Raw genomic sequence first — 27,195 nt, 5'->3', positions numbered from 1 at the left:
TTTTTTTCCCCACTTAGTATGTCTGGAAGCAATATCAAACTCTTCTGTAGGCCAGGCTGGTTAGGAACCTCTTCAGGACAATTCCTCATGGACTCTTTCAACCCAGACTTTCTCCTTTTGAAAGACAAAACCAACAGCCCCGTAGCTGTTCCTGAAGGAACTCCGTAGTTACTAAAGTGTGAATTTGGCCAGGATGTAATGGTTTGTGTCCTCAGTCCTGTTAAAGGTCTGCAGAGTGTGGCTCAGGAGCTTCATGTCTTAGCTTAAAGGTGTATGTATGATCCAAGCAGAGACAGAGGCTCAAGGATGTTCTGTGCACCTACCTGCAACATTTAGTCTTGAAAATACACATGGACTGTTCTTCCAGGGTGCTGTATCTGTAGCTTGAGCTGGCTAAGAGATTTTAAACAAATGGTAAAACTTTGCCCCAAAGAGCATCTCTAAGGGATACTGAAGTTCTCTCACAAAGTGGCTGATAGTTTGACTGACTTCCCTGTTTCTTTTTTGACATGTTCTGAATGAAACCTTTCAATATGCAAATGATACTTCTATGTGGAAAGATATTTGTGTTTTGAAAGAGAAAACAAGCAAGGAACTTGGAAGTTTTGAAAGTTGTGTTTTGGGCTGAGAGAAAAGTTTCCACCTGAAGTTATTCAAAAAAAAAATGTTTGTGGCAATTGTATTTAAAAAATTCTTGACTCTCCCAGCTCTGACACATACCTTGTCCACTGAAAGGCCAGCAAAAGAATATGTGTGGGTGCATGTATTTGCATTTTTGCCACAACACATCATTGTAGCCCAGAAAAAACATAATTTTAATGCAAGTAGTGAATGTCCGTTGCTGTTATGTGGAAATATTTTGTGTTGGTGTCTAACTAGGCCAAGCCTGAAATAGACTCCTAAATCCATCATCCATCGTTAGTGATTCAGATAGCAGTGACCTGCTTTGCAAAAGTGCTGAGTGCTCGTTAATCCTGTTGATATTGACAAGCAGCAGATGCTCAGCATCTTTACGACTTAGTCCTTATTGTTTGTGCGTCCATGCAAGAGTAAGGAAAAGAGCTCTAGGAGTCTGGGCTGAGAACTTTAACTGCAGTGCTTCTTTCAAATGGAGACACACCAAGTGAGGTGTTTTGGTGGCAGTTTGCAGGGTGCCGTCCAAGGGTGGGGACTGCATAGCTGGATGACTGTCCTCCCAGTACAGCTTGCATGTTGTTGGGTGAGGCTTGTTTAAAAATGGATGTATCACTGATATCCTTTCGTCTCTGTATCTTGTGTCCATTTAGCTAGCACCTTTTGTACGTGTAGTCTTAGATCATAGCCTTGTAGTCCATGGTTGTGGCTGTCAGGGTGACCGGCTGTCTCTTAGCTCTTGCATTTGCAGTTGGCTCCTTTATCCTTGTGACTTCTATGGTGGTTGGTATGAGGTGAAAGACTATATCTTCCTCCCCAATAGCTATGTCACCTTTTCCCCAGGCAGTACAGGTATTAAATCCTCAATGTCTCAAGAATATGACAAGCCGTCAGACATAGCTTGCTCTGTTTTATGAGCAGAGTGACAGTACCAAGGGAGGAAATGACATTTAGCTGTTGTTGCCTGATTGAGCTGGCTGGGCTTTGCATATTAAACCTAAAGAGGCTTTTTAGCTTTTCTCCCAGAGACTTTTTCCCCCCATTGTTTGTATCGCTCTGTAGTTGTGATCTAGCAGGAAGGAGTTCGGGGGAAAGCATGGAGAAGAAATCTTTTCCCAATGAACCTCTCCTTGTACCAGGTCTTCCTTCACTTGTCAGAACCCAACAAGTCCTGACCTTGCTCCATGAAGGTTTCTGTGAGCTGAGAGGGATGCCTGGAAGCTCTCATTCCCATCTACCCCACAGGCACATGCAAGGCAGTGTGAGTGCAAGTGCTATTTTTCCCTTGGCAGATCAGTTTTCAATTTGAGTTTGCATCTATCCTTGAAGGATTCAGGACTGCCTTTGGTTGGGTTGGCTTTGAGGGCACATTGGATTCTGCTCTTTGAAAGTCTCGGGGGCTACGTGTGCATGTTGTGGCTCACTTGCTAGGTGCCGTGTGCCCATTACATCAAATAACTCCATGCTTGACAAGCCAAATGCTCGGGGAAGGAGTTGTCTAGATGTGCCAGGTCACTGATGGGGTGAGAGATGCAGGCACCATTAGTGAAGGCCAGGGTTTTCATACGAGTGCACAACGTATCTGGGGGTGTTTTCCAGCTATTTGGGGAACTGTGGTGCCATCGTACAGTCAACATTCAGCAAGGCCAGGTGCAGCTGTGATCTGGTTGCTGTATGCATCCAACATCTCACTTGTTTGTGCCATGCTTGGTGCACAGCCTGTGTGTGCGTTTCCAATTGCAGCATGTAGTAACGAGGCCACAGCAAGCTCCCAGTCTCAGAGAAGGGCCGCTGGGCCTGTCCTTGCACTCGCTGTCATTGTGTCAGACCCTAATATGTTAGCAGTGAGAAGTGGCATAAACCAAGCCAGTTATGGCTTACTTTACTGGTCATCTGTGCCTTTAGATACTCTTGAAATGCAGAGCTTGCTTTTGTGGCTGTAGGTAGAGGAGTGTTTAACACATCTCCCATGAAGGTGCACGCACACATGGACCCTGAATGCTGGCTGGAAAATTCAAGTGTTCCAGACCTGACTTTTCAGACAGGCCAGAAAAGCACACCTGTGCTCTTAGCATCACCTTTCTAGCTTTGGAGGCCCTGTTGCATAGAAAGCTAAATGATGTGATTTCACCCAATTTTCTTCCTTTACACCTAGCTTCTGGCTGCCTTTTTAAGGTTAATCTTTAGGTCAGGAGCTGAGGTTGGGCGCCAATTATTTTTTGCACAAGCTGAAGCTAATTTTTGCCTGGAAGCTAATTTTTGCAGAAAATTATAATCATGTGGGTTGCCCTTATTTTGGAACCAGTTTGGAGTGGGTAGCAGGAAGCAAGGGAAGTTTTATATTGGTATTAAGGGGAATTACATATGTGGCATGACAGCAGAAAACTTCTCCTTTAGCAGAAAGTCGTGGTCTGTGAGTCACGGTTGCTAGAAAGACTGTTTGATTCTTCATTCACCCACTGTTTTGGCACTGAGTCACAGCTGGGTGGGTGTGCAGGTAGAAAACAGAAGCTCCAGCAATACACACGGGGATCTGCACATAGAGGAGGAGGAAGGAAGTGGGATGTAAATTTTAACAACTTCTAATAAAAGTGGTGGCTGGCAAGGGGGAAATTTCTGAATGGAGGAAGGGGGCAGGGCTGCCACTGTTTGCCCTTTACAAGCTGCTCTGCCTTCTTGGGGCAGCTCACCAGGTTGTTTGCGGGTTGTGTGGGAGATGCAAAGCAGCCTGTGTCCTGAGCCACGTAGCACAGGGTACTTTTCTTGCATTGCTTCTGGGACGCACACTGCTCTCCTGCTGGGAGTCAATTTTGAAGGGGGCCTGACTGCGCACTGTGCAAGGCTTCGGGGAGTCGCGGTGGCGCTGGCAGCCCTGCTGAAAGCCATTAAGAAATCCAGCTGCAGCAGCAGCGCTTTCCTTGAGAGGAGAAGGAAAGGGCTTTGTGTGCCCATGCACCTTGAGAAGATATCTCCGCTGGGTGGCATGCAAAGAGCTCGTGGAGACAACAGTGTCGCTCAGTGGGTGCCCAGAGGGGCTGGGGAAGCAGGGAGGAGACGCCATGCCGATTCGGAGGAGTCGGAGCAGAGGGTATCATCTACCTATCGTCCTACTGGTGCGCTCAACGCAGTCTTGTGTGCCGGTGGCTCAGGTGTGGAAATGTCAGCTCTGCTGGCTGGGAGCTAGCGGTGGGATGGCTGCTCAGGCAGAGCAGAGGAAGGACTTCTCATGACACCAGTCTGCTCTTCCTGTAGTGTTTTTGTTCTTGGAAGCCTAGGGACCTCCTGAGAGTTAAGTGCCCTGTCCTGGTCCCCACTTGAGGGTGGGGGATGTGAGACAGAGCAGTGGAGTGGCCTGCCCGGGACTGCCTTTAGCTGGGTGGCTGAACCGGGCCTGGGGGATGAACTCTCAGCTCCTGGAGCTGCTGTTGGTGCTGTACCTGCTAGGCTACACTGCCTCCTCCTCACCCCAGCGCGTCCGTGTGCAGTTGCTATTCCAGGCAGCGGGGGAGGCTTTGGTAGCAAGAGCTGGAGTCAAAGCGAGCGGCAGAGGAGGGTAGGGAGGAGGGGGAGGCATGCGCGTCCTCGGTTACAGCTGGCTGTCTGAGTGAGCCAAGCTGCCCCTTCTGGAAAGTGTTCAGAGGAGGTCTGTTATGTCTTTTAAACTTCTTGCTAGGAGAGCTGCAGACTCCTAGGAGGAGGGGGCTGGATCCCATGTAGCATTCTCCTGGGGAAGGTGTGATGTGAGGGGAGTTTCTGGGAAGTCTGAGAGGAGGGAGAGTGGTTTCGGGCTGACAAGTGACTCTTTGCTGGATGCTGGACCCAGGATGAAGCACTTCAAAGAGGAAAGAAAGAAGGAAGGAAACTTCTGTTTAGAATATTTCAAATGGAAAAACCAGAATACTTTAATTATTTAAAAGTCAAAGCATTTTTTTTCTAAGCTTTCTTTTTTTCCTGTAGCAATAGTCGGCAATTGTACAAATTTATGCAAAGTATTTTTATTTTGCATTTTTCACTGCGAAAGAGAGTGCAGGGAAAAATAAGCAGTTGTTTTCTGGTTGGCAGCGCTGTGGGAACCGAGACCCTGGCAGGAGCAGAGCCTGCTGTTAACCCTCGCCGTTCCCCTGAGGCAGCCTTTGCGCTGCCGTGGGGATGCCTGCAGCCCTCTTGAGGCTCCGGCGCGTGGAGCATCTGTGCCTTCCCACAGCTGGGTGTTTGCTCTTCAGAAGCAACCGCCTCTCTCAGTGGAGCTGGTATTTGTGTGCACTGGAAAGTCTGTTATTCATTGCCTGTTGCTGGTTTGCGTATGGAGTTGAAGTGACAACCTCTGTTTAAGAGACCAAATTTCCACCTGTGTTTTATCCTTTCTTTTTTTTTTTTCCCCTGTCTGCTAATCAGTGTTGTCTGTATTTGCGAAAAGCTGAAAAGCTTCAGTGCATTTTTCCTGTTACTTTAAAAAACAAATAGCTACAATTTTGATTATGCAAGGACTCTTTTCTGATGCATGTTATGGGAGTCTTCAGAGACATACCCATGACTCGTACCCCTGAGGTTACAGGGGGTTGTCACTCAAAGTACTAGAAAACCCATGGGTCATTAGTTATTCCTAGCACCTAGATGACCTTCCAAAGGCATAAAAATGGTATTGCATTAGTATTTGTGAAGAACAGAGATTCATCTCAGGACGACTCCTTGTTGAAGAAATTCCCAGTCTGTTCTCATCTGGGATGGACTGCTTGGGATTTCGTCCTTCAGTGATCTTCAGTTTGTACAGTATCGGTGCAGACGGCTCCAGCCTCCTCCTGTATAAACTATGCAGCAGCTGACAGAAGAACGTTATCAGGGGAACGTGTGGAGAAAATGCATTTCTGCTTCAGTCACAGAATGTAATTCTCGTTAATGTTACTATTAACCCCTTAACAGCACATTATTAAATTATGTACAGGTGGTTGTGTAGATGAGGAAAGAAGAAGGGAGTTGTGGCTGTGGACTGAAGGACTGATGACCCCGGAGAGAGGCGTCGACGGAGAAGCGGGTTTCAGCGGGAGCGTTGTTTCATTTCGCTAGTGAGTGTGTGGAGTGAGGCTCTGAAAGAAGCAACCATGTTAGACTATTCTAAGGTTAAAAAGCTGTTTTCCAGAAAGGTGGGGAGAGTGGGAGGTTATTCCAACTGGGACCGTTTCAGGGAATGCTCTTACTTCTGAGGGGCAGGAGAGACTGCAAACAGGTGGTTCACCCTGCAGAACCCGTCTTTGCCACCTCCTCTGTGGGGGCTGTGCTGAATTCGCCCCTTTGTCACAGCCAACCTGGCAGCTAGAAGCCTGCCTGGGTTCTTGGGTAGAAATGAGACGTTTCTGAGATGTTTCTTCTTGTGCTTCCCAGGGGCCGGGACCTGCAGAATAGCCCCAAGGTGACATGGTCCCCTCTGGCTGGCAGCTGAAGGGGGGCAGCTGTAGAGACCCGTTCAGCACGACGACGTCGCGGAAGGCAGTTTCTCACTTCTTGTACTGGCGATGTTGTGCAGAGAGGCCTCGAGGTTGCCTGGGGTGAAGATCTGAGCCTGTTAGGAAGGAAACAAGTATTTGACTGCTTTTGCCCTGCCTCCATGCTCTGGTGACTGGGGCTAGTGTTGTTAGGCCCGGAGGTTGATCAAAACACCCTGGTAGGTAGACCAGGGGTTGGATTTAGTTCCTGTTATTATGGGGCTGTTTGCTCCTTGCTCTTTCTTTTCCTGTCGCAAGACAGATAAAATCCATTAACCTCCTCTCTAGCCCAGGAGACTAGAGACAAGTGTATGCAGCGGGCAGCTGTCACAGGGATTCCTGCCCTTGCAGAAGGGCGCTATTTCCAGCTCATCAGTGTATTGATTACTCTTTCATTAAAAGCCGCTTTTGGGGGGATGTTACTGTGACACCTTGGGAGCATTAAATCTGTCCTGTTGAATTGGTAGCCTGTCGCTTGTCCTAACTGATGTTTTGATGCTGCAGAGGAAAATGAAAAGCGAACTAAGGTTTTGGATGGAAGACACAGCTGCGCTGTGGTGCCCAGGAGGGTTTAAAACAGCAACAAAAAAAATCCTGTCTGTGCCCTGTAGTTATACAATTTTTTTTTTTTAATCAAAACATGAAATAATTATTTCAGCCAGGGTTTAGTAGTTTAAGATATGCCAGGTTCAGCATTGTTAACCTCAGGTGCTGGAAAAATATTAGTCACAGTGCAGAAATTGCGGGATTTAAAACAAATCAAGCAACCCCAACAGATGTCTCAGGGGTCTTTATGCTTTCTGTGTTGAAGCATTTAGAGATCATCTTTGAAGCGTCTTCCCCATGTTTATGACAGGCAGCAATGTCCTTTACAAGATGATCTCAGCTTTTTTTTTTTGGGGGGGGGGAGCTCCTCCTTTATCATATGACGCCAGGAGTTTGGAGCAACAAGGGAGCCACCCATGTGTCATGAGACTCAAAATGGGATAAGGAGTTTGGCCATGCTGTCAGTGGGGCTAGGTGAAGCTGGGGCTGCTGCAGAAGGTAGCAATTATTTATTAAATACAAGTTATTCAAGTTGCTTTCCTGACTGATGAATTTGCAAGCCAGTGCACTGTCATGGTGAGAGGAGGGCCTGCTGGAGATGCTCTTCCCCTTTGATCTCGGACCTGCATCATCACCATGAACTTGCCTGGTGGTCTGGACTCTTGGTTGAACCTGGCCACCGTCTCTGGGCCTGCCCTGCTCCCTCGCTCAGGTACCATGGGACAGGGTCCTCTCCGGTGAGGCCTCTGCCCTGCTGGCCAGGTTTTCCCCTTGGCTCCCAGCTCCCAGCCCCAAGGGAGCAGCTGGCCCTCGCTGCACCCTGACAGTCTCAGCTGGTCGCTCACATCATGTGTGCCTGAGGCATCCTTACCTGAGGCTGTCCTTTGTACGCAGGAGCAAAACCCAGCAAGTTGAAAAAGCATCCAGCCAACAAAATAGATGCCTTGTGCTATGTGCTTTTGTTCCCTTAAAGAGAAGGGAGCATGGGAAATGAAAGCTCATGGGATGTCAGGGGGCAGAGGAGTACCTTGAACCCAAAGGTGGTACCTCCACCACATGTCTTGGTCAGCTGTGTGAAGGGCTGCTGCCCATGTGTGTGCCAAAGGCTGTGGGACTCACAGTTGGTGGTTGCTGCCCTTCTGGCAGTTTGGGGGGCAGGACCCAAGAAAAGCATGGGCAGGAGGAGGTGAGCATTCACTGAGCACAAGGCTTTTCTAATGGGATGGAGACAGCAAAGTGCCAAGGAGCCTTAACTTACAGGCTGCAAAATAAGCTATGATTAGGAAACAACCTGGTAGCCCTGTCTTTGGCAACCCAGAGATTAGAGCTGTGGAGATTTCTTTCTACAGTAGGATGGGAATTAGCACCTCTAGTATTTTTGCACACTGTTCAAAGCAAGTGGGCTGAGAGGAGGTGCGTCTAACAAACTTCAGGACATACAGCTTCCACTCCCTTCTTTATCTGCTTCTCCTGGCCCTGGGCCCCTGAAAATCAGCCAAGGTGCTTCCTTGTGCAGGGCTGCCCAGAAACACTGAGGACAGGGCAAGCCAGTGAGTGCAGGTGGTGGTGGGGCATATGAACAAATCCAGGGTGTTTTGGTCTCCTTTTTATCACTAGCAAAGTCCTTTTTTAAAAAGACAGAGGGAGGAAGACCAATGCATGTGCTGAAATGTCAGTGTTGCCTTGGGAGAAGGAAGGTTTGGATGCTACATGAGGCCTCTACAGCGCAGCAAGATGCTGCAGCAGTGGGGCTGGTGCATGAGCCTGGTCTACGTCCTGCTCGGAGCTGCATCATGGAGTACGATATTGACCTTCTGCCATGGGCATGCAAACCCTCTCCATGCCTGGAATTGCTAAAACTGTATTTATGTTTGTGTGTTGTTTGTGCTATGGACAGCAGGAGCGAGGCTGAAGGAGGTGAAGGGAGATTAGCAGGGTAGCAGGAGAGGGCATTGTCTGTGCCTTGAATTAGGATCCTAGTTTGTGTAACACAATCGTTTCCTAGTCTTCTAGGAGCTTGGTATAGTTAGTGAGGGGAGCAGCTCGGAATGGGAACCTGACTCCCGTAGGTGGCTGCACAGGTAGAAATGGAAGAAGCACCATGTGGCTGAAGCCCTCTGGAGAGAGCCACAGGAATGGGTCTTGTTGACATGCTTTTGAATGGAAACTCTTTACCTACACAGTAGAGCATTTCCCATCTGGTCCAGTGGCATTATCCAGCCTTAACAAACTACAGCTATTTTTTCCCAGGTTCCCACCACCAAGCCTTGCCTTCTGTTCTGAGCACTTCTGAAAGCTGCTTCTTGCCCTACAAATATGGAACAATTTGTCCTCCTCCATTAATGAAGTGCAGGTCATCTTAGCAGACGTGCAACAAGGTGCAACAGGGCATCTCTCCATTGTGAGACATGGCGAGGAAAAATCTTGTGGCTATTAGAGGCAAAGTATTTACAGAGACAGTGAATCTGGTCAGGGAGCAGGGTGACCGTAAGTGCCTGGGAGGGACTGAGGGTGAGCGTGACCTAAAGAAAGATGTACTCAGGGATCAGCTCTGCAAGTAATTGAGTGTTTGGTTCACTGCCTGAACTTGAGCTGAGAAAAATGGTGTTTTTAAGGAAGAAAGACAGACATCAAAATATTTTGGGTAAATGAATAGTTTTGTCTGACTCCAAGCAAATTATTTCATTTTCCCTTTTTAACTCTTTCAAAATCTGTAAATAAATGAAAGTAAATGTCAAAATGGAAGTGCTGTTTCAAAACACAACCAAAGTGCTTAGTTTCAGAAATGTCGAAGTGAAACATATAAACTTACTTTTTGCCTTGTTTCCCAGAAAAAGTGTGTGTGTGAGACTGTCTGGGACCCCCAAGAGTGTTTATGCCTGTTGACTAGTTTTGGCAAAACCTGTTGGGGAACAGTGTTGGGGTGAATAAGTGTCCACAAAGTTTGTGGAAATAGGCCGTTCTCACTGAATAAATGCCTGGTGAGGTGAGAAGCTGTAGGTGTCAGCGGCTGTCAGGTGTTGCACACCTGAGCTCCCTTGCAGGAGCCCTCCCAGGAGAGGCTTTGATCAGCTGGCACTTCAGGACCATGCTGTAGAGTATGAGTGCAAGCCCTCGGGGCCTTACAGGTACCTTCTCACATGTGCGCAATGCTTTGAAGGTTGGTCCTTTTTGTTGCAGAGCAGTTTCAAGCCAGGGGCTGATTCCTGCATGTTCTCTGTGCCCTGTTGCAGGGGGGCAGCTCTGTGGGAAGAAGTGCCCCGGTTTGGCAGTACCCAACTTTCTGCATAGGTTCAGGTTTGGAAAGCAGTGCCAACCACCACCATGAGCACAGCGGGCTTGGGCATGGAGCAGGCTGCCGTGTCTTGCAAGTTTCCCATGACTTTGCTTCTTCCTAAGGTAGGAGCAGGGGGAGGCACAGCTATACACCATTCATCCCTCTCCAGTGCGACTAGCCCTGGGTGAGCCATGCTGATGGCATTTGATTTAGCCAGATGAAGACTGGTGTCTTGGTTTGTCACTTGCTCTCAGGTTTGACATCTGGACAAACTCAGGTCTTGATATGACCTGAGAGGAAGAGTTTGCTGAAAGGAGATGCAGTGTATTTCCCTGGAAGAGGAGGTGGCTTGAGATGGTGTTTTGCTGGGACTGAGGTTTCTTCTATGGGCTGGATGGTAACTCAGGAGCCACCCTTAGTGCCGCTGCATATGAACCCTTCTCCCCTTCCCCATCCTGACCCCAGGCATGCAGCCAGCTGCTCCATGCTGCCTTGGTCCTTGTGCAAACCCTCCTGAGCAGAGATGAGACTTGGATCTTGCCTGCCTGCCTGGGAGTGCGTTGATCAGTAGCCGACCAGCTTACAGTGGAGCAGCCCCATTTTGAGGACTGCTGTGATTCCCCTGTCCACAGTACATCCCTTTACATAGGGCCAAATGGATTATTTTGGCTTTAAATCAGCCCAGATGGCAAGCAGCCCCTCTCAGGTCACCTGAGCCAGAAGAGAGGCTCAGGAGGCAGCAGTCACCATGACAAAAAGAACTTCTGGGCTTTTTTGTGGGAATTTGGTAACTTGAGTTTTTCACTGGGATGTCTCCAAAGCCTAGTTCAGCATGCTGGGCATGGGAACAGCAAGCAGGGCTGGGTCCTGTGGCACAGCTGAGCTTGAAGGAGGGAACAGGTGCTGAGTGGTGCTCTGTGGCTCTTCAAATACCACTTCAGAAATGTTTTGCCAAGGTCCTCCTGATGTTTCCTGGCATGTGGGATGTGTGACCTTCCCTACTGCACCTTCTGGAGGTCCATGAAGCCCTTATCACCCTTCCTAATGAAAATGCAGTTAGTTTCCTAATGCAAGGTGGCATTTTGTTCAGCATTTGGATGATGGTCCCTCCTGGAGAAAGGTACTTCAAGAAGAGATGGCAGGAAAGGAAGCTTTTGCAAACCATCTGGTTGAAATCATGATATTTACCAGCTTAGGGAAGGTATTTTTATAGCTTCACACATTTGTGTTTTTCTGAACTGCAAGCTGAATGCTGTTTTGTTTTGTTTTGAAACGACTTCAGAGCCAGTTAAAAGATATTCTGTTTTCAGCTATCTTCCTCCACTTGTCAGCCCGCTGTTACCTTTTAGCAGTGTGAAGACAGTTTTGGGTTTGGGTTGAATCAGGAAGCGAGAAATGTCACATGATTGAACTCCTCCTGCATGGGAGAGATTTATCATGTTCTCCATAGGCAGCAGAAGGGCTTGCTGTTGCCTCCTGTCTCTGGTCCCAAACAGTTAAAAGAACAAGTAACTCAGCACGGCGGTGTGGTCCCTGCTAGCAGGAGATCTGCTCTCCCAGGGACGCCCATGGCTCTTGCTGGATCGTGTTAGGTTGCAGCAGGGGGATGCAAGGTTGCGTCCAAATGGCAGTGGATTCAGCGATGCTGCTGCTAGTGAGGGGAGGAGGAGACTGTTACTTCATCCTGGCTGCTGCACGCTGCCTTATCGGAGACCGTTTGAAGTTCTCTTGTTTCCTGGGGTGTTCTTGGGAGCAAGGGAGGAGGCAGCAGCCAAACCTTGGGATGATGGAGAGGAGCTGACTGCCCTTGGGATCAGAGGAGCCTGCCTGGCATTGGTGCAGTGCAGGAAAGTCCTGCAAACCTGCAGGATGAGAAAGCAAGGCTGGAGGGAGGACTGCCCGCAAGGACACAGCATGCAGGGCTCGCAGCAGGGGATTGGTTTTAAACTTTCTCGTGTCATCTGTCCCGTGTAGTGGTGCTTACTCTTCTCTGTTAAAATAGTTACCTCCCTTGTTCGAATCAGTTACTCCTCATTTCGGCTTAAAAAAAAAAAAAAAAAAAAAAGCGTGCTTAGGGTTGGGTGGCTTTGCTGTGCTGGCTTTCAAGTGGAACCTTTTAAGCTCTGGATGACTCAGGGTCCTGTTGTAAGGAAGTGGCTAATCGTAGCAGTCTTGTGGCTAGTGCTTTTGAGATGAGAATTGGTACTGGTTTGTGGCTTCTGTGCTGATTGGCGGATAGTTAGCTCTAATCAGTATACTGGTCAGTGGAGAAAGAAGCTTTCTATTTTTTGGTTTTTGTTTTTTTGAATGTGAAGGTAGGATTTCTCAGTGATTCCCTCTGGCTTTGCAATTTACAGGGTCATTGGAAAAGTACCAGTGACACATGGGTTTGTTAACAGTTAATAAGGTTTTCAGAGGAAACTAAGATGATTCTCAAAATGTGCTGGTGTTTCATGAAGACTGTGTTCCTAATTCCTTGGACTTTATTTTTCAAGGCCACCCTGTATTTTACCCGGCTGTATTGCTTCCTCTTGAAATCCTTCTATGGGCTTCCTTGCTGCTTGTGCGATCCCCTTAAACTTCACTGCTTGCCTTCCGTGAGGCCCTGCAGCTGGTTTGCATTTTGGACCATGTTGACTTGCATCCCGGAGGCTGCTACTGCTGGTGCTCTCTGTTCTGTGTCTCTGTGTTTCTGTTCGCAAACAGCTTCCCAGTCCCAAGGCACTAGCCTCATATCCTCTTCTGCTTCAGATCTCCTCCCAAGACTTCCTTTTTCTGTGAAGCCGCTACACAGTAACCGGATACAGTTGGATTTTTTCTTTTTCCTACTGTTGTGCAGACAGGGATGAAGGAGACCGTAACACAGGTCACTGCTTTTCCTTGCCTCTCTCATGGCATATAGCCTCTGCAGAGCAGAGTCGTCGTGCTCTGTACAGCACTGAGCACACCACAGTGCCGTGAGTGATGCATGGTCAGAGGGGTGCTGTATAGGGTCATAGGGGTGGAAGTGCTGCTGTACCTTGCTCTTGGCTCTAGGAAGTTGGCCTGAAGAAGGAGGGGTGAAGAAGGTAGCTTTTGTGGTGAATTGAGCTGCAGTTGTGCCATTCACTTCTAGAGAGACTCTGTGTCACTGCAGCTTCAAAATGAAGTCTGTGCTGGGTTGGTGAATGATGGAGCAGTGAGGAGTGCTTATGCACGCAGCCATGGACAGCAAGCCAGCCGGTGGGAGGGGAGCAGCCAGGTCAGGGTGCCACTGAGCATGTTGCTTTGCCCTGGAGCTCTGCTGCCAGTGGTGCTGGGTTACGGCCTTCAGGCAGGAAGGGCTAGGTGAAGCAGAGGAGAGAAGGCATTTGTGCTGGAGCTGAAGCAGGGGACATCCGTGTTTCCATAAGGCGAGGCTCTGAGCACTGTCAGACATCTCAAGCATGCTCTGGGAGGGTACCACTTCTGAAGGTGTTTTGGGGAAGCAATTGATTGAGAGGCCATAGGAGGTTGAAGGATGCTCAGGTCAAGGCCTGCCATGGTCTACACCACTTCTTCTAATGTGTATCATCTGGTGGGATGTCCATGAGCTTGCTCTTCTCCCTGCTCCTTCCAGCAGAAGCAGCATGCTGTGGCCCTTCACAGTGTTCCCTTCACTCTTTGCTGTGGGTATTGTGATAGGTTCCTGCCACAGCAGCCTCCAAGCACCTCTCTCTCTTTAAAAGATCAGTATGCAGCAAGGTGGAACAGAGTTTGTTGATGTTTCTTGTCTGTGTGGGCTTATTCCCTGCGTGTTCTTCAGGCAGTTATTTGTGCTTTATTTTGTAGCACATGGAGGCCTCCAAGTAAGACTGTGCTGTCAGGTGAGGCACTGTGGCAGATGCCAGGAAAAGATGAGCCTTGCACCTTGGAGCTCAGAGCTGTTGGGAAACCTTTCCTCCTGTCCCAAACCCAGCGATCCTGCATAACTGTGGCTGTGTGCATGCTTGTCACCTAACATCCAGCTGGGCCCCCCAAATTGTTTTTGGGAAATGGATGTTACTGTTTGTTCTTTTGCAGCTATTGCTTCTGGCTCTTTACCTAATCAGAGATGTATCTGCCCTTGCCTCATTCCAAAAGAGACTTGTGGTAGGGAATTGCTCATCCTGAGTTGTAGCATCTCTAGTCTTCCTGGATCCAGTTGAAACCTTTGCAGAGTTTTTAAGGTCAGGTTTCTAAGTTACACTTTCTTAGAGAATCAGGCTGAGCAGTGTGTTGTAGTTAGACTTCTGAATAGACACAAGCTCAGAATGTCTGAGAGTAGTGCCCATTTTCAATAACAAAGCTCTCCTGGCCTCTCTCCCTGCTATCCTTATTGAGTTGCAGGCTGGTGCTAACCTCAGAGCCACAATTAGTTATTCTACCCCAAATCTTCAACTTTACAAGCTTCCATTTCATGGCAGTTTTAGTGAACGCTTACTGATGGCATCTAGAGGAGTGGGCTGTAGACGTCTGCTGAAAATTAGCTGTGAAATGCTGTGCTGTCCTGAAGAAGGACTTTACAAAAAAATTTTTTTTTTTTTTTTTTTGTTTTCATTTGCCTTTTGGGGGTATGAGCTCTTCAGTACACGCATTGTCCTTTAGAGAATACACTGTGACCAGACCGTAACGACTGGAGCAGGCAGGCAAGGTCCAGAGCAGCCCTAATGCCGATGTCTCAGTCACAGTTCCTTTCGCCCCATTCCCATGCTGTCAGCTCTGCTGCTGGACATGGCCCAGATCTCTTGGTTATTTAACCTTGCTCGCTAGTTTAACCTTTCTCTCCCATTCACGTTGTTGTGAGCAGTCTGCCTCTGGGAAGATGGGGAGAAGCTGAATTAGCACAGTGTGCACTTGGTTTTTGTCCAAGAGCTGCAGAGATTCAGAGCTGTGGCATGGGGAGGGCTTCCCTCCCCATTCCCAGGAATTGGGGGTCTTCAGAGGTTCATTTTCTTTAGGCCTTTCTGGGAGATTTTGGGGGAGGTCCCGTCACTTGGAGAGTTCACTAGGAAGTCATGTAAATCAATGACATTTCTTGGAGTCCCTCTTGGTTTGAGTGAGTAATGGGTGCGAGGCTATTTTTCCCTCCTGTTTGCCATATCTCTGTTGTTTTCCTACACTTCTGCTGTAGCCAATGTGCTGATTCCTTCTTCCTTCCCCTGGGTAATGGGGAGGCTCTGTCTTCTCACTTTCAAAATTAGACTAAAATAAGCACTTTGATCGGGCTGGGAAGAGTCCTCTGGAGAAGGGGCTGGAAAGCAGCTTCTGCACTGAAATAAATGGGGGAGACAGGCTTTTGGGGGAGAATGCAGTGCTTCTGGTAGAGGTGCAGGATCTGGCTTTTCCTAGTTTAGCTTGCATTAGCCTCTTCTCTTTCTCTCCCTTCATGTTGTCTCTGCTCAGTCATTCTCAGCTCTTACCTGCTCCCAGGAATGCCTTTGCCGTGCAGGGACAGTGGCACAGCCACTGGAATAATCATCCAGTAAGGACATCACCATGGGGGAGCACCAGATGCATCAAACTGGGCTTGGGGGGCGGGGGGGGGGAGAGTGTCAGTGTAGCTTTTTTGTTAGCTTGTTTGCTTTTGGTAAAAACCTGAGGGAGCAGCACCTCTGTGTCCCCCGGCTCTGCACACGGGTCCAGGATGTTGGCAGGCTATGGCTGCTCTGTGTGCTAGAGCACTGTGCCACACTTGGACCTAGACTGAAAACTGAGCTTCCGGAGGGTGCTTGTGCAACCCTAGAGATGAGACATGCACGATTTCACTTATTTATTTATTAACCCTGCCCCTCTTATGCAGAAGGGCTTTGGAAAGTTGGGCTCGTGGGACAGGTTTTCCTCATTGGACCTAGGCACACATGCTTTCTTTAGGAACTGAAATGAGGGGGGCTTTAATCTCCTCCTCGAAGGGGCTAAGCTACTTCTGCTTCTCTATGTGCCATCCTACAGCTGACCTCTGAAGTGGTGGCAGGGGAACTCGCCCTGGGGACTCTTCTCCCATTTCTCCGTTTGGCTGCTGGCTGGGAGTGACAGAGCTGTCACTGGGCTCGTGGCTGACTTTCTGCATGCAGCCAGAAGGATTTTTCCACCCTTGTCAAGCCTTGATTATGTGCTCTCCCTTCTACCAAAATGCCAAACAGCAGCTGTTTATAGGCTGTAACAGCGTTGATTATGGCTTCTCTAATTGCACTTTACATTCCCATCAGGGATCTGTACTAATGGGATGTGGCATCCTTGATACTGCATAGCTCTGGAGCCTGTTTAGGAAGCATACGTAGATGCAGCGTGACTTCCTGATGCCAGGTCCTAATTGACAATTATTGTTGAGGCCTATGGAACTGTAGAGAGGATCATAAATACACAGAGCTGAAGTTTTCTTGGGAATTCAACTTCAGATTTCAACTAAAAACAAGTTTCTAGTTGCTGATGTAGTCTTTGTTCTTTACTTTTTCCAATATTAATCATTGTCTGCAGCCGCCTAAATTAAAAATTGCTCCTCTTAGGGTGTGAATTCTTTCCTTTTTACCCTGCTGCAATTTGTGTGAGTGGCACTGTGGGCACAAAGTAATGTTAGCATTTAAAATGCTAATGCTATTCTGCAGTTGATCCCAGAACTATATGCAGGTGCATTTAAAAGCACTGAGATTTGCATGAAAGAAAAAAGGAATGTTTTGAACTCTGACAGAGCCTAGGACTTGGTTATGCAGCAAAGCAATATGCTAAGTTGTATCTCTTTTGTCCGGTGCTGATAAAGTGTGTTACACTGATAGGTACTTAAGTTTTTACTAAAATAGAAACAACGCAGGATGCTAATTCTGTTTTTGTATCTTCTCGTGTAGTTCATTTTCCTGTTGATGCAAGTTAAATGCAGGGAGTGCTGTGGGAGCAGGCCGGCTGCTGGCACACCAGGGCCCCGTATAGCTCCGGCTGTGCCTGTCCGTGGCTGCCGGCAATGCTGTTCTTGCAGCTGATGCCAGCTCCCCTCTCGATAGAGAACATCCAGCTGACCGGTCTAGGGAACAGATCAGCATTTCCTGGGAATTAAGGGTGAATCCAACCAATACTACCTCTTTCTAAACCTAAACTTCCAAATGGGCTCCCCATCCCATCTCTAATAGAGTTGTGTGTTAGGGTCTATGTAAAAGGCCTCTGAGGTGGAGGGATGGGTTGCCCAGCTTTCTGGCCCCTCTGACCAAGCACTGCTTATGGCTTATGGCTGTTGTTGTGCATCTGGTCATTTAATATCCTGCAGGATATCACTGCACAGATCTGTAGCTCTCCGCTGGCCTTTGTGTCCCTGCTTGCCCTTAAATTGCATCAGATGCCAACACAAATTGAGGGCTGCTGTCACATTTGTAGAGAGAAAGAAAAATGATCATAAAAAAGTTAGTAGTGACAGGAAGCCTCTGAGGGCCAGGAGCTTTTGCAGCACAGACTCTCCATGTATGACCCTGAGGACTGGCTTAGTGGAAATAGGATAAAATATAGTAAAGTGCAGGGTCATTGGTTTAGGAGCCAATAAGCGGAGACTTCCCATGAGAAGCTGGGAGATCCTCAGCGGGGAAGGAACCAAGAAAGGAGGAGACCTTGCAGCATGTGCAGATCATGTCGTGGCAGAGCGCTGCCCGTGTAGTCTGCCAGGGCATCGCAGCCGGGATTTGAGTGATTGTGTCATTGCAAGGCGCTGTTGGGCCCACCTCTGTATCCTGCACAGTGCTTAGGGTCTTGGAGGGTGCTGAAGCCAAGCTGGAATGAGTGCAAGGAAGGGATGTGGAAGTGACCATGGGGACTGAGAGTTTATTTTATGAGAAGAGTCTGAAAGAGTTTGGCTTAATCAGCCTAGAAAAATGAAGGCCAAAAGGGGATATGACTACTGTATAATGGAAATTAATCATGGGAGTAAACACTCGAGAGGGAAAATAATTATTTAAGCTAAAGGTTAATATTGGCTCAAGAAGAAATGAGTATAAATGAGCTATGAATTGAATTTCAGATGGAAATTTGAAGGAGTTTTTGTACCATCCAAAGACATGAAAGCAGCTTTTTGCAAGGAGGGGCCTTTTGGGTTCCCTTGCAGTTTTGCTGGGGGAGCTCAGTCAGTTTAAGATGTGGAGTATGTGACATAAGAACATGTGGTAGCGGGGGACAGGGCCGAAAGGCCCTGAGATAACTCCCAGCCTGTGTTCCTGACAACAGGGTGATCCCACTGCTTCTATTCAAAGAGCTGCAGCATTGGGTTTCAATTCCCTTTCTATCGCATTTGTGGAATCTTTATGATGTAGCCAGGGTGAGTGTCATCCCCAAGGACAGAGCCTGATGTTTGTTCCTTCAGGGATTATGCAGAATGAAGTAAGAAAATGGGGTGCTGCAAGGGGAGATCAGTTGAAACAGCCTGCTCCTTTGCCCTTCTTGAGATGTGACTTAGTACGGATTTTGAAGGAAAACAAATCACACTGTGAGCATGTGGGTGTGTGTGCTGGTCATCCCTGCAGCTTTGGAACCCCACGGTCAGACTTGGTTGAGTTTTGACCATGCTGAGACCTTGAACGCGTGTTTCTATACAATGTATGAAACCTTTGAGACATTTACAGTGCATCTCTCTGCAGTGTAAGTCCACCCAGTTAGCCCAGACCTTCCCCATGTGTGTCTCTAGTTCCTAAGCTTCCGCCAAAAAAAGTGTTCTGATGTCTCGGACTAGACTCAAGAGTGGGGATTTATTCTATTAACAGCAATTCATGTCCTTTTCAGTCTTGAACCCTCTGGCTCATGTATTTGTTTAATTCAGATTATCCTCAAATTTTAAATTTAGGTAGGCTGGAGGTGCTAGAATGTGTGTTGTGTTGTCTATGCTGATTATGTTTTGCAGCTCAAGATGAAAATCCTAATTAAAGTACTCTGGCAAAGGGAGAAGGCTCTGCTGAAATAGCAGCAGCTTTGCAAACCAAGAGTGGAGTTCAGCGATGGGAACAGCTGTATCCAGTCAGTCCAGTGACAATACTGTGTGTCACAGAAGTGTCCTGCGGAGAAATTACCTGTTTTCAGGAAAATCATTTCACCTCCTCAAATGGATGTACCCTGTATTTTTTCTCTTCAAGGTCACTGGACAGAAAGCTGCAGAGGCCACTCCTGGGAAAGTCCCAGACACTGCCCAGCATCCCGCAGTCCCCAGTCCTGAGCAGGCTTCCCCTCCTGGACCCCAAGGCATACAGGGAGGACATGCCGGAGCAGAAGCTTTACAAGAAACACTCGCTGTCTGACTGCCAGAAAGGGTGCACGGTGCCTTCTACTGGTGAGTGTCACAGTATTGGGGCAAAGTTTTGTGTGGTTGTGACCTGGGGACCTTCAAAATCTTAACAAATGCTTGCAGAAATTCTCCAGAGGCACAACATAACAAAACAAAACCCAAAAAACACCCCACAATCAACATGGGATTTATCTTGCTTCAAAACAAGCCATTCTTTATGAGGTTTTGTTTTTCCCTCCCTCAGCCTTTCTTTCAGCCTGTTACTTAAACCTTCCCATCTTTCATTACACTGATCAGAAAGCTGACTCAACTCATGAGAGCAACCTGACTCATTGAGGTGATGGTCAGAGCCTTTTGCCTTTAGGTGAACTGTATCTCCTCACCTCACATACAGCCCACTGACCTCACATTGCTGCCTCCATGGCTCTTGGGCCTCCGCAAAGGTGTCAGCCACTTTTCAATGGCATGAAGTGGCTTAAGGGTACTCGTTGCTAGTCTTCCTCAGGAGCAGTGGCAGAGCACTGCTCTTCCAGTGGTCCTGGCTGTGGTCATGGTTTGCTGTAGCAAATGTTCCCAGCCTAGTAGTGTACATTGGCCTTCCTGTAGACTGGGGATTTTTATTGCGTTCTTCTACTGTTGTGCTGATCCTGATGAGATACTAGTATGGTTGGGCCAGCTGTTCTGGACAAACTTATTGGCAAAAAAGTTGATGACTAGAGTACTTCAGTGCTTTTGGTGCCAACAGAATCACACTGGGGCCACAATAAAGATGGGGAAAATGATTACTACTGAAACAATGATAAGGCCCTCTAGCCAGGGCTGACAATCCAGTGCTAAATAAAACCCATATAAAACAGCTCCCTATGACCAACACCCTTTGATTTTTTCTTTTCTTTTTTTAAATCGAAAACCATCACTGTCAGATTGCTGCAAGCTATCCAGTGGAACAGCTGTCCAAACCCTGGATTAACTTTAATGCTCTGCATTCTGCATTTCGTTTGCTGATACTGCTAATTCTCCTGAAAGCTGTGTGTGGAGAGAAACTCGGAATACACATCGCTGAGCGTGTCCTGCTGAGCATACCGAGGCTGATCTTTTCACAGCAGTGCTCTTTGGTGTGCTGCTTCACCCTACCGAGTTCTGTCCAGTGCGTGTAGGACCCATATTTTCTGTTTCAGCCCCTCAAATTGTAAGAGCAGGTCTCAGAGTGGGGATGTAGGGAGGAAGACCTGTGCGAAAGCATGCGTAGCTGACTCCTGTGGACACAAAGGAGACTTGATGTTAGGACTGGGATATTTGTGAGATTATCTTTTTAGATAATTGCAGGTAACTCCATTGCTTGGAATTGAAGACAGTTTGTGATGTTCTGTGAGCCATCAGGGTCTCCTCAGTCCCCAAACAGCATGACTGGCAGGACAGACCTGTGGTAACACAGAGAATTAAAAAGCAGAAATCTACCTGTTGGTTGTGGGGAAAAACAAAATGTTTAGCAGGACTCATGCTCAAGAGAGCAGCCTCCAGAGAACCCCTGAGCCCAGAGCAGGTCCCTGGTTCATGTGCCAGCACTTCTAGTGAGCCATGCTGGAGATGGATGGAGGGAGGGGGAGGCTGGGCTAAGGCTGTGGAGTGGAGGCCCAGTGTGAGTCAGATTCATTGCAGACTTCATCTCCTGCTGCTCCAAACGCCACCTCTAATGTGAGTGCAGACAGGCTTATACATTGTAGAGCAACCACCCTAGAACATACATTGTGCACAACTCTCCCTGCATAGAGGGTACAAAGAAGAGGGTGGATGGCATATAAAAATTGCTTAACATGTTGTTTTATTAATGGCTGGAAGGTGCCAAGAGGAGAAGGAGTATGAAGACCCTTGTAGATTGGAAGGTTCACTTCATAGGCAGAGCCTTGGATGAATGAATGAGGAGTTGCTTTCTGTCCAGCTCCTCCTAGTTTTTTTTTTCTTTCTGACTCCTTGATACTCAGCTAAGAACTACTAATTACCTTCTCTAAACCTATCAGCTTGCTATCATGAAGGAAAGAAAAAAGAAAAAAAGAATGCTTTTCTCAGCCTTGCCTGAGTTATTGTATTAATCTCTCCCAGCCCGGATCATAGTTTGACAGTATTTACCTGTAATACATGGCTCAGATGAATTTAGTCCTGGAACAGCAAATGGTGGCCCAGACAAATGCAAGTGATCTGGCCTTATTTGCAGGGATGCAGCATCTGTTATACTCACCTTGATAAAATCAGCCAGTTTAGGGCACTTGCAGGTAGAGGTAAGTTCCTGCAGGGATCAGCACTGGTACTGGGATGTGACATTCAGAGCAGATGGGCAAGAGAGAAGCACCACACAGCACAGGAGATTAAGGAGTCCTGAATATGTTGCTGAGGAAAGAAGAGTTCCCACAGGTATTTAGGAATGAGAGCTGGGCTGAAAGGGTTTCAGGAGGGCGACAAGATCCTTGTGCCAAAGAATTTGTGAATTTGCTTTGAAAAGGTGCTGCTCTTCCCCATTCAAGGTGGGGGGACTGCTGGCATCTCTGGCTAAGAGAGGCAAGGGACACATAGCAGACCTGCATCGGGAAGGACACAACCACAATTGCCTGAGGCTTCGGCAGGAGCAGAGCCATTTGTGGGAGAAGTGGGAGGTTAATCTTCAGCGAGAATTCACTGTTGTGGACAGAGGCAACTGGAATAGCACCAGCAGGGCCATAACTCCCTGCTATCCTACTTGGGACCATAAGAAGAGTGGTGACAGCTGCCCATGGGCACCGTTCAAAGTGCATGCCTTATTTTGCACGTACCCTTAAGCTCAGTAAGCTTAAATTGGCTGAGAGGGGACTTTAATCTGAAGACTTTCTTTGAGACAGGCATCAAAGATGGTCCTTGGCTGGTATGGATGTCTGGAAACAGAAGAATTGCAAAGAGAAGTAGAAGAAGCTATCTCCTTCTGGTTGGATAGCATATGATACCCTCTTTTGACTGTCAGGATATATTCCCTGGTCTTCTGCTCTGTGTTCCGTGGTTTCAGCTTTTGTAGCGCTGGAGGAGGGAAGTGCCCTGTTCCACGGGAGGTCGCAGGAGACCTCTCCTGCTTGGGGACTGTCTCTCTGGTGCAGGTCCTTGCGCAAGCACTGAAGTACCTGGAGGGGAACTGGAGCCCCTAAGAATGGCAAGGGGAGCTGAGCCTGTGGCTGGTGAGCCTGCAAAATCCTCTTCTCCTCTTGAAATAACCTTTCTTCTCATTCAACAAGCCAGGTAACTAGGTGGTCTGGGTGTCCTGTTGGTCCAGTTTTGTTGATCCCTGTCAGATAACTTGCAATACTCATGCAGTAAGGTTCTGTCCAGGGAAGTGGTGGTGCCTTGGATTGAGGCAAGCTCTGAGCTCTCCGCCTGTCTGTCCTTCATACCCTCGCCTGGAGCAGTGCTCTTGGTTTAATCTGGAATTCCTCATGGCCATGAGACCTGAGATGTAGCGAGATGGAGATAAGAGCAAACAGGTCATGGGGGAACAGGGGCAGTAGCAGTGCCTGTCTTGTCCAAACTATTATCCCTTTGGTATCACATTTTGCAGCCTGCTGAGAGGTTTCACACATGCTGGCAGCATGCAGAAATTAGCTGCCTTTCACTTGTCCTTCCTTATTCTGTGTCCATGTGAATTTTCAGGGCTGAGACTGAGAATATTTTTTGTTGTTGTTGCTCTCTCTTTCTTTTCCTTTCAGCCTATGCTTGCCTGCAGTTGTTACCTGCCAACCTGCATGGGGAGGTCACTGAATGTGTTTGGCATGTCTGACCCCTTACAAGGAAGGAGCAGACCATGCTGGAGCACTTCTACCTCTTCTCTGCCTTGCCTTCCTCATGCAATGTGCTGAGTTCTTCAGAAACTGGCTCCGCTCCACACTGTGAAAGTGTGGGGGGAAAAAAGCTAACTGGTAGCATGGTTGGTGTGAGCTTATTTGGAATTTTGCCCAAGGGAGGGAATTAAAGAAGCAGAAATAAAGTAGCTGGATTTGAGAGTAGACCAGGACCCTGGAGTAAACTTTTCTAATACTCACATGAATAATGCTTTCAGTTGCTTTCCCCAACTTGTAGATGAGCGTCAATCTTGCATCTCTGTTGAAGTTCCTATGGGCATATGGCTGCCTTCTGAAACAGCTTTGCTTGCAAAGATATCCATCTTGTGCTTTCAGCTGGATGGTGGTGCTGTTTTCCATACTCTTCTCTCTAGTGACATGCTGTTTGAGTTAGGAAGACTCCGAGCTGTCTGACTTCCACCCAGTACCTGGGCAATGTGCCAGCCCCAGCATCCAAAGGAGGAACAGAAGGGCCTTTTTACACCAGCCCATGCACTGGTATTAATGTTCAGGAAAGCCTTGTGTTGCTCACATGCGCTGAGTGATCAGACTGACTGTGCTAAGAGAGGAAGTACCTGAGAGGCAGTCAGCTGTGACCTTGATGCTTGGTCCATCCTTTGATACACGTTCTCTTGTCTTCCCAGTGTTTTAAATAGAAAGAAGAAAGATTTTGCAGCAATTGTTTTTGTCAGCCCCCCTTAATCTTTTGGAGGTGCTGATTTTGCCAGGCATAGCTCTGAGTAGCGGAGAGGTGAGAAGTTTTAAGGTAGAAAAACATAGGAACAGCTAGCCTGTAGCCCATAGGTTTGTTTCAGTCCCCGACATTTCTTCTTCCAGTGATTTCTGTTCTTAATCTTTCCCCTTGACCTCTCTAGGCTCTAGGCTTCATCCTTGTTTCCCTTGTGTTCGGCAGAAATCAGAAACAAGCTCCTTCAGCAGGTAGAAAGGTTTCTGGGGGAAGATAAGGTCCTGCTTTGGCATCTGGCTCCATCTGTGATTGCTCCCCATGCTTAGGGGAGGAGTAATCCCAGCCCTTCCACCTGAGTTGAGGATTGTCACTGAGGGAAAAGAGATTTGGTGTGGGTCACTTCATGGGCAGGCTAGTGAGGAATTCTGCCTCTGAGCCACGATCCCATTCCTGGAGGACTGTAGCTACACATAGCCCCTTGGAGTGCAAAGAGACCAAGTTAGCAAAATCCACGTGAAACTGAAATCAGTGAGACCCTGTGTGTCTGCGTGGCTTGAACCCCTCCCTTTCCTCCTTGGGACAGGTGTCCCACGCAAAGGAGAAGGTCTAGTGGCTTTTGTCTCCTTTTCCTTGCATCCCTAACAGCTGGGCTGAATTTAGTGTGTGAGCTTGGCCCTCCCTAATCCAGTGTAGCAAAAGAGTGGTGACAGTGCCTGGGTACAATATGGGGCTGTGAGGGGAGAGGGGACAGCCTTGGGGACGGAAGATGGTGCAGGTGAGGGCTGAGCCCTCACAAATGAGGAGAGGATATGGCAATTCCTGTTTCAGTATGCGATTTGGGTGGAGAGGTAAAACCCATAGGTCCTGCTGTAAGAAAAACGATGAGTTAGGTTCTTCTCCTCCTCGGCTTGGTGATTTTGTCACAGCATTTCCTGCTACTTTCCCAGAACAATGTTATCATACAGTGGCAGTCTGAATCTGGGCTTGGATTGACGTGTTTATGCGTTGAATAATCACAGCTTTCACACAGCAGTTCCTGTGTTGTATGAGTTGACATTTGGAGAGGAGCAGCAGCAGCTTATTGAACTTAAAGCAGGGGTGGGGGGGGGGGGGGGGAAGGCAAACCCTCAGATCCTTTGTAGTGTTCCACTTTCAGGTTGTCTCTATTAGCATCTTTAAAATCTCTTTCTCTTTTTCCTCTTATCCTCTCGGTTCCATCCTAAAGTTGGGTTAGGTTCACTGCATTCGGATTCATTGACAGGACTTTGTACGCAGTAAACTGTCTTTGCCCATTAAAGAGCTCTGGGAGCGTAGGGAACAGACTTGTCTGTTAAAATACAAAAGGCAGAATAATTGGTTGCTGCTTTGAGGCTGCCATAGACTGTAGTCTAGCCTTTCTCTAACGCTGCTGGATTCAATACAAAACCCACAGACTGTTCGAGTAAACCAGAGTTCACTGGCTGCTTTATGGCAGGTTTTTACCATAGGGCCTTTATCTGCTTTAAACTTTGGAAGCATTTTCCTCCTCATCCCTGGCTTAGCAGGGTGGTGACCACTCCTGCTCAGAGATGCTGGATTCTTCAGAAACCAAATACAAATGGTCTTGCTTTGGGAATAAACTGCAGGAGGAGGAGAGTTTCTGAAAACAATTCTGTGAGGTGCTCTGTTGCATGTCAGTGGCTAATAATTGATCATTTTTCCAAGAACTGAGCAAGAAGTGTTGTTTGTGGGTTGTTTTTTTTTTTTTTCTTCTTATGGCTATCAAGAAGTAAGTGATTTTTAGGTTTGGATGGGGGGGGTGGACAGAGGTGGTGGGAAGCAGAGAAAACCCGCTGTTTGCCAGATGTAAAGACAAAATTGGCAACGAAAAGCATGTGGTATCCAAGCTGCTTGGAAAATAGCAGAGTAGTGACATTATGGAGACATTTACTGTCATGTTCTGTTATTTTCCCTTTTGTTGCAGTGAAATACAGTCAATTCCATATCAGAACTGCCAGCTCTGTGTGTTATTGATGGCCCTTTCCAATAGCTGCTTTCTCCCACTGTATCCCTGAACTGAGTTCCCAGGAGGCAGAGCTCAGTGTCAGCAAATTTTTGTCTCCGGGTGCTCTGGGTTTGCTATAGCACGCCAGATTGTGCTGTTGACACTATGCTGTGCAGAACTTGAGGAGTCCAGATATCTGGTTTCTGTTCTCAGTTTTGCTGTTGATTTGCTCTTGGCCGTGGCATAAAGGAAAAGTGGGGTTTTTTTTGGAGGAGATGACAGTAAATCCTTTTGTGATTTATCACATTTGCAATGCCTCAGTTTCCCTATTCACAAAGTGAATTATTATAGTTACCAATTACAAAGCATGTGAATACCTGCAGGAGAGAAATTTGATATGAGCATGTAGCATTAATGGCAAGAACTGTACACGGTTCTGATTGCAGGTATTTTTTTCCTGTTATCAACATTTTTTTTAAACAGCAGCAGATAACATGGAACGTATTATTGGATTTGGGGTAGTGAAAAATAACTGAAGTTTTTGATTTCTTTATCAGGGATCGTTTTAATAGGATAACCCTATTAGAATTAAATCATTTGGAAGTTACCAGACATTAGGATTTTTATCTTCTGTTTATTATAAGTAACAGTATTTATACTGCAGTAGAGCGTGGAGGCCCTGACTCTCATCAAGTCTTGTTGTGCTAAGCCGCAGAAGGCCAGATCCTGCCACAAAGGCTTTGAGGCTTTCGGCTGCAATCCCTCAAGTACTTTGTCCTGTGAATAACCTCCTCGAGTTGGTGGGATTTAGCTCAGTCTGCAGAGCTCACTGAGCCTTAACAGGTTAAGCAGTAGGTAAATAAAATGGACAAAAACAAGAGAAATGGGGGCTGTTACCTGGGGCAGGCTAAAGCTTAGTAGATGTGGCCAAGATGTGGAGGCTTATGGCAGAGATGTGTCTTCTGAATCCCTTCTGGTGAACGAACTTTACAGCCATCCAACCTCTTATTTCCCTGCAGCTAGAGGTGCCGTGCAAAAGGTGCCAGTACTGGCTGGGACAGAGGTGGGTACCTTCGCCGGTACCCGTTCCTGCTGCCCCTTGCGTCTGCAGGCTGAAGGTGGAAGTAACCCAGGTGAACCCTGGGAGCGGTGGCCACCTGCAGAAGGCGGCAGCCTCGTGCTGCTGCTCTGATGGTGGCGGTTTCTCTCTCTGCCCCCCAGGAGAGGCCTGGCGGCTGGAGGACGACTGCATGGAGCCCCCTGGGAACCCCGATCTCCAGCTGCAGCTCCGCACGGCGGTGGACGAGGCCCCTTTCAGCTACTTCCGCACGCGCTCTTTCTACATGAGGAAAAGCCTGTCGGTAGACAACCACCTTGGATCTCTCAGCTACTCTATCCACCCGGCCGAGACGAAGGCTGAGCGAGTCAAAACCAAGCTCCGGAGGCAGTTTGTGAGTACCTTCTCGGCATTATTTCTGTACCTCCTTCA

At 47.8% G+C, this 27,195-nt stretch overlaps 1 protein-coding gene across 1 annotated transcript in view; it reads left to right on the top strand.

Moving 5' to 3' along the window:
• The window catches only part of LOC106482405 (ankyrin repeat and fibronectin type-III domain-containing protein 1-like), a 269,112-nt gene that overhangs the window by 9,410 nt on the left and 232,507 nt on the right, over nucleotides 1-27,195 (top strand). Inside the window, exons 2-3 of the mRNA XM_067306533.1 lie at nucleotides 19,032-19,225; nucleotides 26,928-27,157. Of these exons, the coding sequence (XP_067162634.1) occupies nucleotides 19,032-19,225; nucleotides 26,928-27,157 (424 nt within the window). The remainder of the gene's footprint in view (nucleotides 1-19,031; nucleotides 19,226-26,927; nucleotides 27,158-27,195) is intronic.

The sequence above is a fragment of the Apteryx mantelli genome, chromosome 16, assembly GCF_036417845.1.
Source record: "Apteryx mantelli isolate bAptMan1 chromosome 16, bAptMan1.hap1, whole genome shotgun sequence".
Classification (NCBI taxonomy): Eukaryota; Metazoa; Chordata; class Aves; order Apterygiformes; family Apterygidae; genus Apteryx; species Apteryx mantelli.
Note: the sequence above shows the minus strand (reverse complement) of the source record. Positions and strands in the feature narration are given on the sequence as shown.